This window comes from Pongo abelii, chromosome 20 (assembly GCF_028885655.2).
Source record: "Pongo abelii isolate AG06213 chromosome 20, NHGRI_mPonAbe1-v2.0_pri, whole genome shotgun sequence".
NCBI classification, from domain to species: domain Eukaryota; kingdom Metazoa; phylum Chordata; class Mammalia; order Primates; family Hominidae; genus Pongo; species Pongo abelii.
In genome coordinates, this window is record NC_072005.2 from 46,644,154 (window position 1) to 46,656,492 (window position 12,339).

The 12,339-nt window shown below is 50.3% G+C and overlaps 1 protein-coding gene across 1 annotated transcript; it reads right to left on the reverse strand.

Annotated features, from left to right (window-relative positions):
* Window positions 1–1,739: 1,739 nt before the first annotated feature.
* On the reverse strand, window positions 1,740–8,972 carry LOC100457048 (cytochrome P450 2A6). The gene is made up of 9 exons (XM_024237332.3): window positions 8,793–8,972; window positions 8,364–8,526; window positions 7,256–7,405; window positions 6,861–7,021; window positions 5,516–5,692; window positions 4,597–4,738; window positions 3,923–4,110; window positions 3,260–3,401; window positions 1,740–2,608 (listed from the first exon to the last, which is right to left on the reverse strand). The coding sequence occupies exons 1-9, from the start codon at window positions 8,970–8,972 to the stop codon at window positions 2,427–2,429; spliced, it is 1,485 nt and encodes a 494-aa protein (XP_024093100.2). The 3' UTR covers window positions 1,740–2,426.
* Window positions 8,973–12,339: the final 3,367 nt, after the last annotated feature.

Genomic DNA, 12,339 nt, shown 5'->3' on the forward strand with positions numbered 1-12,339 from the left:
CACCACAAAGGGAAGAACAAAAACCTCTCTCCTCCCTAAACTCCTGGCAACTACTATCTTTGTACTGTCTTCACAGCTTCATTTCTTCAGAATGTCATATAGTTGGAATCATATATTATATGGCCTTTTCAGACTGGCTGCTTTCACTTAGCTACATACATTTCAGGTTCTTCCATGTCCTTCTGTGGCCTGACTTCTTTTTATTGCCAAATCATATTTCTTTTCTTTTTTCTTTCTTTTTTTTTTTTTGCTTTTTTTTGAGACAAAGTCTCACTGTGTCACCCAGGCTGGAGTGCAGTGGCTCCATCTCAGCTCACTGCAACCTCAGCCTCATGGGTTCAGGCAATTCTCCCACCTCAGCCTCCCATGTAGCTGCAACTGCAGGTGCATGCCACCCTGCCCCACTAATTTTTGTATTTTTAGTAGAGATAGGGTTTCGCCATGTTGGCCAGGCTGGTCTCGAATTCCTGACCTCAAGTGATCCACCCACCTCGGCCTCCCATAGTGCTATAATTACAGGTGTGAGCCATCATGCCTTGCCATATTTCATTTTATGAACATATCACAGTTCATTTATCCATTCACTCGTTGAAGAACATCTTGGTTGCTTACAAGATTTGGCAATTATGAATAAAGCTGCTATAAATGTGTGCAGAAGTTTTTATGTGGCTATATGTTTGCAACTCATTTGGGTTAACAGTGAAGAGCATGATTGCTGTAGCACATGGTAAGAATATGTTTAGCTTTGCAAGAAACTGCCAATTTGTCTTCCAAAGTAGTTGTGCCATTTTGCTTTCCCACCATCAATGAATGACAGTTCCTGTTGAGCCACCTTCTTGTCAGCATTTGATGTTGTCAGCTTTGGATTTTAGGCATTCTAATAGGTGAGTAGTGGTACATCATTATTGTTTCAATTTGAAATGGCTACTGACATATGATATGGAGCATCTTTCCTTATGCTTATTTGCTATGTGTATATTTTCTTTGGTGAGATGTCTGCTCAGATCATTTGCCCATTCTTTAATTGGGTTGTTTTCTATTGTTGAGTTTTAACAGTTCTTTGTGTATTTTAAATGTAAGTCCCTTATCAGGTATGTCCCCTGCAAATATGTTCTCCTAGTCTGTAGCTTGTATTGTCATTCTCTTGACAATTCTTTTGCAGAGCAGAAGTTTTTAATTTTAATGACACAGAACTTATCAATTGCTTCTTTCAAGGATTGTGCTTTTGGTGTTGTATCTAATAAGCCATCACCAAACTTAAGGTCATCTAGATTTTCTCCTACGTTATCTTCTAGAAGTTTTGTACTCACTATTCACTTAGGTCTACAATAAACTTGGAGTTAATTTTTGTGAAAGCTGTAAGGGAGCTTCTAAGGGGGACACACACTAACTTCTTTGAGAGTGGGCAGTGACTGCAAAACTCTTAGCTGGGTCTTACAGCAGATCTCAGATCCATCAGGAGAGCCCACCCTTCAGAAACCCATAATGGAATGTGTTTCATGCGTACACAGAGGAGAATATGGAGTCATATGCTCACATGCACGCCTGCACATGATCACACATATGCATATGGCTATGTCCTGATACAGAGTTCTCTCGTCATTCTCTGTAAGTGATTCTCTCCTTCGATTTCTTTATTAAGGGATATATTGACAGAATGTCATTAAAATTAAAAACTTCTGCTCTGCAAAAGAATTGTTAATGGACTGACTCTGTATGTCCATTCATGTCTCGTTGTGTCCCTGGACTACTCTGAATGGGCCACAGCGGCCTTACCTGGTTAGCGAGCACAGATTACACCCTGGTGTTCAAAGCATGTTGAGTAGGTGAGAGTGTGGGCAAGTGTGCAGTGAAGGCAGGACAGCCACCCACCAGGTCTCTGGAAACCCCCCCAGGACAGGGATGTTCAGGCCATGTGATGCTATACTAAGCTGTTTTACGTGAGGAATGGGTGCTTTTTAAGAATCTGTCTAGAGAGCTATGGGCACAGATCTGTGTTCAAATATTTTCTGGGCACTTATGTTTTGTGAGACATCAGATAGAGACAACTTTCTAAGCCTCAGCTTTGTCACGTGTAGAATGGGCATGAACGCCCTTCGCAGAGGTTTGTGGCAATTAAGTGAGGTGAGTGTGCAATGGTTTTTGAACAAAGGTGGCACGGGAGTACTTGCTCAGGAAATAAGAGCTGCTATTATTTCTACTCTTCATAGCATAGTGTAAGGTTTTCCTTCCTCTCATCGCAGCTCGCAAGCACCTTATCAAGGTGAACTGAGCCCCTTCTGTCTCTTCTCTTCCCTCTAGTCACCCCGCCTCTTCCTTTCTGCCATCCTGCCCCCAGTCTTAGCCCCGCCCCTCTCGCCAGACCAGCCCTGGCCCCGCCCTTTCCCTGGTCCCGCCCACCAGACCTGCACCAGCACAGCCCTCGCTCAGCGGGGCAGGAAGCTCATGGTGTAGTTTCGTGGGATGGTGGCAAAGCCCACGTGTTTGGGGGACACGTCAATGTCCTTAGGTGACTGGGAGGACTTGAAGCGGAAGTTCTGCATGACAGTGGTGAAGAAGAGAAAGAGCTCCATTCTGGCCAGGCCTTCTCCGAAACAGTTCCGCTTTCCTGAGGAGGAGAGGCGGGAGGGGTGGAGGTGAAGCCCATTTTCAGCGCAGCCTCGCCCCACTACAGACCTCCAGCTGCAGCTCTCCCAGGGAGGAGGCGTGGAATATTATGGCCTGAGAGAGTTTCAGAAGAGGCTCTGAACCTCCCTGAGCCTGTTTCTTTCTATAAGAGATGTAACGATGGTGAACTAATATTGATATATTATTACTAACAAAGTCCATAGTTTACATTAGGGATTACTCTCTGTTATACAGTTCTATGGGTTTTGAAAAAGGCATAATGTCACACATCCATCATAGATGGGGTGATCCATGCCAGGTGTAGCAATGGGAGGTTTAGATGTCCTTTCCTGCCAGATACACTTGCAAATATGACTGCTGTGCCTTTATCTCCTTTTTAGGGATCTGAGGAATCTGCTGTGTGACCCTAGAGAAAGAAATCTATGGGGAAAGATGTTTCCTTCCCTTTTACCTGGGCGCAGGTATTGGGTGCTTGGTAGTTAAGGAAGTATCAGCTGGTGGCTCAAGGGTAGATTCTAACAGGGACTTCCAAGCTGGAGAAATACCAGGCTACACTGCAGAGAGAGGACGTGGGTGAGGGAGGCCCCTGCTGGTGTGAGCAGTGGCCTGGCAGCAAACAGTGGTCTCTTACCGATGGAAAAGGGCACAAAAGCATCACTCTTCTTAAACTGCCCCTTCTCATCCAGGAAGTGCTGGGGATTGAAGTCCTGGGGGTTGGAGAAGAAACTGGGGTCTCTCAGCACGGAGCCCAGCATAGGGAACACTTCGGTGCCCTGGTAGGGAGGAGGAAGGTGTGTGTGATGAGATGGGTTGGGGGATTGGTAAAAGTACACAGGGGCTGGAGGGGGAACTAGGGTGCTCCAGGTAAGGGGAAGTGGCAGGCATGGAGGAGTTGGGGTCCTCTGATGGAGGAGCTTTAGGGGATAGAAGATTCATGTCTCTGAAACAGGAAGTTTGGGAAACATGGGATCCATGTCCTTCCAGGCAGGGTGTTTGGGGGACCTGATATTTGTGTCTCTAAGACAAAAGGTCTAATGGAAAGGGGGCTCCTGTTTCTTAAGATAGGAAGTTTGGGAACATGGGTCTGATTCTCCTGACACAAAGAGTCTGGGGAGATGCAGGACTCAGGAGTGTCTAAATGGAAAGGTGGAACAGATGTGGTGGTTGGGGAAGTCTTTTTTGACTGATTGAGGGAGTGGGACAGTGTCTAGAAAGCTTCTGATGGGGGCAGGATTCTGGGGACATAGAGAGGGGCTGGAAGTCCCCGTAGTCTGGTGGGTGGGGAGGATAGCACCTTAGGGAGGAAGAAATCCCGAAACTTGGTGTCCTTTTTGACCCTGCGGGCCAAACTCATGGGGATCACGTCTCCAAATCTTTGGATCTCATGGACCACTGCCTCCATGTAGGGCATCTTGGCCCGGTCCTCAAACTTGGGCTGCCGGTTCTTGCCGATCACTCTGTCAATCTCCTCATGGACCTTGGCTGGGGGAGGAGGGGGAATGTGTTTAGGTGTCTAGGGGTCTCAGAGCAGGGATGATAGTCCAAATAGGCAAAACGGGGTGGATGATATGGCTCCACCTATGACACGGAGGTAGATCATTTGTAACAGAACAGACATCAGCCATTTGCATTGTTGGAGTAGGATCCTGTTAACCAGGTTGTGCCAGAATCACAGGGGAGGCACAGGGAGGAACTTAGGGGATGACCCAGAGGAACAGGCAGTGGGCACTCAGTGGGTTTGGGACAGGAGTGACTGACCAATCAGTGCAGACATTTTCAATATTTTAATAGCTAATGAGACTCAGCTGATGCCTATCAGCTGAATATTGCCCTGGACAGCAATATTCAGAAAGGACAGCAAGTAACATCTCAGGGTCCTGGGATCTGGGACAGGTGGGGACATTGCACCAGGCTAAGGGGAATTTTGAAGGTCTGGGGCCCTCCACTTCCGTCCCCCTCCAGCCTTACCCTCCACCTCTGGGTGCTTCATGAGCAGCAAGAAGCCATAGCGTAGGGTGGTGCTGACAGTCTCGGTGCCCCCAATGAAGAGGTTCAACGTGGTCATCATCAGGTTCTTCAAGTAGAATTCCGTGCTGGGGTTCTTCTCCTCCTGCAGGGAGAGGGGGCTTTAGGCCAACCTCACTCCTCTTACCCTCAGGGCCCTTCTAGGGCTTTTCCTTTGGATCTACCTCTCTTTGGTCCAGACCAAAGGTGTAAAGAGGGACCCTAGATCTACCAGACTTGCTCTAGGTTCCAGCCCTTGCCCTGGCTGCTGGCTTTGCCCAAAATGCTCTTCCTTCTCACCTTCTTTACCTTGCTGACCATCTGTCCTTTAATTATCAACTTAGCTGTCAGGTTTTTTTTTTGGTTTTTTTTTTCTTATACTGACTTGGTCTTGCTAAGTTGCACAGGCTGGACTCGATCTCCTGGGCTCAAGCAATCCTCCAGCCTCAGCCTCCTGAGTAGCTGGAACTGCACATGTGCATGACCATGCAGGCTCACTTACTTTTTAAACAATTAATTAATTTTTTTTGAGACAGGGTCTCATTCTGTCACCCAGGCTGGAGTGCAGTGCCGTGATTTGGCTCATTGCAACCTCTGATCCCCTGGGCACCACCACGCCCAACTAATTTTTGGATTTTTAGTAGAGATGGGGTTTGACCATGTTGGCCAGGCTGGTCTCGAACTCCTGACCTCTGGTGATCCACCTGTGTCGGCCTCCCAAAGTGCTGGGATTACAGGCTCTTAGCCACCACGCCCAGCCAATTGTGAGGATTATTATGACAAGTGTTAATTTGAATGGGCCTGTGTCGTCTGCCCACCCCACTCCCAGACTGATTCCCTCTGCCTGGCTTTGCATCTCCCTGCACTGGCTGCTGGGGTGTACCTCCTGCATGCGGATGAGAAAGGAGTCGATGAAGTCCCGTGGGGAATTGGGATCCAGCGTGTGCTGGTTGTGCTCCACCTTCTTGGCTATGAAGTCCTCCAGCCCTTGCAGCAACTTAAAGACCTCTTGCTGTGGTCCTGGCAGGTGTTTCATCACCGAAGAGAACATCTCATAGAGCTGGGGTTGCAGAGAGAGGATGGGAAGGGAAAGACAGCTGTCATGGGGCAGGAGCTGATGGGAATGGGATTTGTTTCATAGCAAGGAAGGAACTGAGTTAAAGGCATCTGTCCAGGTGTTTAGGTATTTCAGTGGGGTTGGATGGGAACTTGTAGCTAAGTTTTCATGTGGGTTAGGTACCAGGGCCATGGTCTAGTAATTTAGGTGAGAAGAACTGAGACATATATCCAGGTTTCAGGTATTGAAATGAGGCTGGATTGGAGCACATATCTAGGTGTTCAGATATTCAAGTGAAGTTGAGTTGGAAGACACCTGTCCAGGTGTTTAGCTCTTCAGGTGGGGCTGGTATGAGGTGAGTGGCACCTGTCTAGGTATTTAGACATTCAAGTGGGCTTGGTTGGAGACAGCTGTCCAGATACTTACTGGGTCTGGATTGGGGGCTTTTGTTCAGGTGTTCAGGTATTAAAGTGGGGCTGGTGAAGATGTTGAAGTGGAGGGGATACTTGTTCAGGTGTTTACCTATCCAGGTGGGATGCACTGCGGGCACCTCTGTAAGGTGTGTGATTGGAAAGGGGTGGGGAACACTTATTTGGATGTCTGGGGAATAATCTGTCTAGATATTTATGTGTTTAGGGTGTTGGTTAGGGCAGCTGTCCATGTTTTCAGGTATTTAAGTGGGTGAAGTAGAGGGTGCTTGGCTAGATATTCCAGTGGGCTAATCTGAGACATTTGTGTAGATGTGAAATGATTATGATGGGCTGGATTTTGCAGCACCAGGTGTTCAGGTATGCAGGAGGCGGGTTGACCCAGTCATTTGTCCAGGTGTTAAAATATTCCGAAGAACTGGGTAGGGAGCATCTGTTAGAAATTCCGGTAAGTTGGGGATGTGAACACGTGCCCAGGTGAGAGAGCTGAGCTGAGGGTATGCATCCTGCCCTCAGGCTCTGTTTTGGGGAGCATCTGTTGAGCTATCCAGGTGTCCTTGGAGAGAGGATATTGGGCATCCATCCTGGGTTCTGGTGCAATTCTCCAGTTGTCCAATATTGGGGGCTGATTTTGAGGGGTCACTGTCTGGAGGGGGGTGGGAGTTTGGGGCACCTGTCTCTAGGTAGGGGAGCAGTTGGCAGGTTGTGGTAGTGGCGTCACGGGCCGGGCTGCAGCCAGTTACCTGCCCCGTGGAGGCTGACGTGAACTGGAAGATTCCCAGCATCATGCGCAACAGTGACAGGAACTCTTTGTCCTCATAGTCAAAGCGGTCCCCAAAGACAATGGAACTGATGACATTGGAGACGGTGCGGCTCAGGAAGAAGGTGGGATCGATATTGGCGCCTGCGGGTGTGGAGGGAGAAGGGGGTTGGGGAGAGAGTCAACTCAGAGGTCTGAGGAGAGTCAGAATTCCAGGAGGCAGGGCCCTGTTGAGCCAAATTCCCAGCGCCAGACTGCAGGGCTAGAAGTGCGGGCGCCTTTCCCCACCTAGTCCCCATCCCCAGGCAGAACGCGCGCGGGTTCCTCGCCCTGGGCGTTTTCCTTCTCCCGCCCCCGCACTCGGGGTCCCCTACTCACCGCGAGTGCCCCGGAGGGCCTCGATGAGGAAGCCCGCCTCCTCCTGGATGCGCTCCTCGATGCCTCGCTTGCCCACCCCGAAGTCCCGCAGGGTGGCGATGGAGAAGCGCCGGAGCTGCTTGGCGCGCTCCCCATTGCTGAACACCACGCCTGGGGAGGTGAACGCGGGGGTGGAGAGAGGCCAGGAGGCGGCGGGGGCAGGAGCGGACTAGCTCCAAGGGGCTCCCCAAGGGTGGAGCAGAGAGGGAGTGGGGTGGGAGAGAGATGGATTCAGCGCCAGTGCCCAGCAGAGCTGCAAAGTCAGTCAGAGTAACACGATCACGAGGTCGAGGTCGAGGTCGAGGTCGAGAGAGACCAGGTAGAAAGAATAAGACAATCAGAAGAGAAACAGAAAGGCCAGACAGAGAGATGCACAGAGAAACAAAGGGATAAGGGGACACTCCTTGGAGGAAGGGAAGGTAGTGGGGGGAGGAAGGGAAGATAGTGGGGAGAGAAAGAGAAAGAGTGATGGAGGAAGAAGATGGAGGGAGGGGAAGTGAGATATGGGGAGATCTGGGAGGAGGAAATAAAAATGGTGAAAGATCCTTAAGCTGAGCTGGAGAAGAGAGAAAAATATTGAGATAGAAACAGAGAGGGTCTGGAAGGAAGAGAGACTGTTGCCAGGAGATGGAGGCTGAAGATGTGGAAGTAGGAATACCCTGAAATCCTAAGACAGAGGAAGAAGTGAGAAAGGGAAGTGGAGAGAGGAGAAACACGGAGAAGCACAGAAGCTGAAAGCGACAAAAAGACAAATGAAGACAGAGAACCAGGGCTGGAAAACAGAAACCCAGGATGTCCTCAGAGATGGAGAGAGAGGGGAAAGAGGAGACTCCAGTGAGAGAGAATGAGGAGACGGGGCAGAGAGAGGCAGGGAGGAATCAGGACAGGGACGCTGGAGACAGGTGAGGGATGCACATGGAGAGGCCACAATGAAGGGAGATGGGGAGATAAGACCAGACCGGGGGTTCTGCCATAGACTCCAGTGGTCAGGAGAGTCAGGGAGAAGGCTGGGAACACTGAGGCTATCGTGTCCACATGGCTACCTTCCCCCTCTTGGACACCCCCTCACCATAGCCTTTGAAGAGCCAGTCGAAGGTGGCCTGCTCGCCTCGCCCGCTGAACTCCTCAGCCTGGTCCACCAGAGCCTCCCTGACAGCATCATGTCCACACAGCACCACGACCCGCCGGGTCCCCAAGTGAACAGTGAACACGGGGCCATAGCGCTCACTGATCTGATGGAGGCAGGTAGGAGTGGTTAGAGGGAGCAGCTCCCACTCTGAATGGGGCCCAGCACCGAGATGTCATGTACTGGGATGCTTCGCCCCCAGGTTCTCACAGTCAGGGAGCTGGACATCCCAAGATCCTGTCTTTCTGATGCTGAAACTCCAAAACTCCATTTCCTAAGACTCTGGTCCACACTGGTCAACCCCCTGCCACAAAGCCCTAGCCAACAGGGCAGCCCCCACCCCATGCCACCCATCTCCCTGCCTTGGGACACCTTCATGAGGGAGTTGTACATCTGCTCTGTGTTCAGCTGCAAGTAGTTTCCAATGAAGGGCAATGGGGTGGGTCCCGGAGGCAGCTTCCCCCTGCTCTTCCTCTGCTGCCAGACAGACATCAAGACCATCACAGTCAGGCAGGCCAGCAAGGCCACCAGGAGCAGCCCTGAGGCCAGCATGGTGGCAGTGGGATGATAGATGGTGACGGCTGGGGTGGTTTGCCTTTATACTGCCTGAAAAAGAGGGATGGACTTTGGCTGATTACGTAATCACCTCATTTCACCTCCCAACTACACCCCCCACCATGAATGCCGCCTAGCTTGGGACACAGCCAGCAAGGGAGGATAAGGGGACCCCAGGGCAGCTGAACAGAGAGGGGGCCTGCAGACTAAATCTGTGGTATTTCAGGAGGGGTGCCGCAGGGCTGTGGATTTAGGAGGGGGTAACAGATAAGCTGTAGAACTGAGGCGTTTGGAATATTTGCATAGGGGAGCACTTGGGCTTTGGATTTGGGATCTGAGAGTGAGAATGCACCCCAACATTGTGGATCTGGGGGTTCCAGGGGAGAGGAATCCAAAGGTCTGTGTTTTATTAGGGTGAGACGGAAGTGTGGCTGTGCATCTGGGGGTCTTCTGTTGTGGAGGATGCAGGGTTAAGGGTCTCAGGAGGGGGGATTCCAGGCATATGGACTTGAAAGTCTTGGGGCTAGGAAGACCCAGGGCTGTGGGTGTGGAGTTTCTGGGAGGAGGAGTGTGTAGCAAGCCCAGAAGGTCCTCCCAGAAAGCCCAGCAGCCCAGCACTGGGCCCAGGGGCTGACTTGATTTTTCTTTTGCCCAGAGCTGTCTCTTGATGCCCAGAATCCTCATTGGAACCTCAGAGTGAGGCCAGGATGGGTGCCATGGAACCTCCACTGCCCATCTCTGGTTGGGAAAGGGGTGGAAGACTAGAGCCATATTTCAGGGGAATTTTCCCCACACCTGCAAAAGAGTACCCAGAGTTATCAGTTGGCAGAGGGATTGGCTAGGTCTGGAGAAATAGTAATAACAACCCCCAAATGGTGGAAAAATCTCAAGTGTCCCAAGGGTTGTAATTTACAAAGACCTCCACTGGTTTCCAACCCAGATCCTTAGGGAAACCCACTAGATTGATTGTATCATCCCTATTAATATTATGATTGTTATTTATGTTTCTCATTTTATATAAAGGTCTACAGAGGACGGAAAACAGACAGTGGGCAGAGGACATGCGTGAGTGGCCCTGAGCTCCCGTCTCTCCTGCTCTGTGTTCTTAGTTCCACTTTCTGGATTTGGTTTTCCTGCCAGTGGAAAGGGAGTGTTTGGGAAGACATCATATTTGAGGGTGAGTTAAGTCTCCTTTAAGGGTGATTCCTGCTTTGTCAGGGGCTACTACTATTAGCAGGCAGAGGGAACAATAGCAGAAGAGATTGGGGTAAACTCCAGTGTTAGGCACAGAGGCAGATCCTGGGGTGGGTGTGAGTGGAGAAGGGGTGAGTAGCCCTCCTGTCCTTCCCTCAGGGAAATTCTTCCTTAGTAAACAGGACAGTTACCCTTTGGTGAGCACGGTCGTATATGGGAAGATTAAGTCTAGGTGTGTATGATCTGGTGGAATCTTTGTAACAATGAGGTTGGTTCATCATGATCATCCTCATTTTGAAGATTAGCAGATCTAGACTTCATAAATCCTCTTGAGTGAGGTCATACAGGGAATAAGTGAGGGAGCTGGGATATGAACTCTTTCCCTTTCCCCTCTTCATTGACTGGCCTAGATCACCCTGGGAGTCAAGTGCGGGCCAGGCTTAGCAGGAGGTGAGTGCTGAGACTGGCATCAGCAGTGGACACACTGATGACATTGGTGGGTTCTGATATCAGCATCAGGTATGGCCAGGGAGGGAAAGGCATCGTGTTGGCTTTGGGACTGCCCCCAGGTGTATGCGAGGATGGGAAACAAGTTGGCACTGAACTTGACACCAGGAGAATATTGAAGTCATGTTTGGTGCCAAGAGGGCTCTGTGTGTTGTCTCAGGTGTCATTGAGGGCATGAGAGTGTCCTGCTTCAGGAGGGCATAAGAGTGGCACCATATAGGGTCTGAGGTTGGTCCCAGTGGGCTCTGACATGAGCATGAGGCAGGTGCCGATATTGGTCCTATGTGGGTCTAAGATGAGCCTCAGCCAGACGCTGAGAGGGGCCCCAGATGGCCACAGGACAGGCTCTGGTGGTTGGACCATTTAGGGTTGCACCTGTCCTCTGGGTCACCAACTTTGGACAAGTGGAGGTCGGTGAGGTTGGCACCCCCAGGACTGACATCTTGCTCAAAGTGTTCTAGGATGCTGAGCTCTGAGACCTGTGTGGAGGGAACAAAGGTCAGAGAAGAAGGCAGAGAGAGGAAAGTTGTTTGTTGATTTTGGAGGGGAAGAGGTGGGAAGGAGGATTAGCACCAGCCTGGCAGATATCAATCGCTCTAATCCTGTTCACCAGCCTGCACCTGGGCCTGGCTCCTCCTTTTCCTTCTTGTTTCTTAAAAAGGTGGGAGACAGAAATCTGGGGAGTTTGTTTCTCAGTGGGGTTGGCACTAGGAAGTGCACTGAGTGATCAGCACGTTGCCATGACCTGGCCAGGGAGGGGGTGGGGAGAGTCAGGTTGGGAGAACCCTAGTATTTGTGGACATAGAGGTCAATGAATTTTGGACTTGTTGATTACCCTGAAGCATGGAGTGAGAGAATGGTGTCTGAAATCATGTGGGAGGGACTTGTCCCAGTGGTCAGTGTCTTGGGAACAGGCCTTCAGAGCGAGTTAATGGTGAGCCCAGGAAGATCCCTTTCCTTTGCTGGGCCTCAGTTTCCCTTTCTGAATGGATGGTACAATGATTAAGGCCTGGATTGGGATCCTAACCTTATTCTTTCTTTGTTGTGTGGCTTTGAACAGCTGACTTCATCTCTCTGAGCCTTATGGAGCCAAGAACAGCTCCTACCTCTTCGGCTATTTAGGGGAGAAGTATATGTGTTAATGCAGATGAGGTACATGGCAGTAAGTGCTCAATGAATAGCAGTTGTTCTCTTTAATCTGTAGGATGAAGCAGATGGATGAGATGTTCCCTAAGCACATTCCTTGCTTTTACATTCTCTAGTCTAAAGCTCACAAGTCTTTTCCTTTGGGAAGGAGGAAAGGGACAGAGTCTTTGGGAACCTCTTTCTCCATCCCTTCCTCAGCACAGCCAAGCTTTACCCCATGGAGCTGTGAATAGGAGATTACCCCTTCATGGCCTCCTGGAGCGTGGTGCTGAGTTAGGCAGTATCTACGGAAGGACAGGCCAGCATTAGACTCTCAGGTTATTCTGGTTGGCCCTGGAACCCTGCACAGGACTTTGCCCACCTGTCTGTCTATGCTTGTCTTGGATCCCATCTTTCTATCTTTCTCTTTCTCCTTCCCTGCAAGTCAGTGTTCCCCTCAGTCCCCCCATGTGCTCCTGCATCTTTGTATTTTGTGCCATTTTGTCCAGTGGGTTCTCCTGGATGCCTCTGCCATGTT

Excerpts from the sequence above, each read along its gene's own strand:
- LOC100457048 (XM_024237332.3), bottom strand. The coding sequence starts at position 8,972 with ATGCTGGCCTCAGGGCTGCTCCTGGTGGCCTTGCTGGCCTGCCTGACT. Across the intron at positions 3,402-3,922 it reads GGGATTTCTTCCTCCCTAAG|GGCACCGAAGTGTTCCCTAT; the intron begins GTGCTATCCTCC and ends CCTCCCTACCAG. Across the intron at positions 2,609-3,259 it reads TTTTGTGCCCTTTTCCATCG|GAAAGCGGAACTGTTTCGGA; the intron begins GTAAGAGACCAC and ends TCTCCTCCTCAG.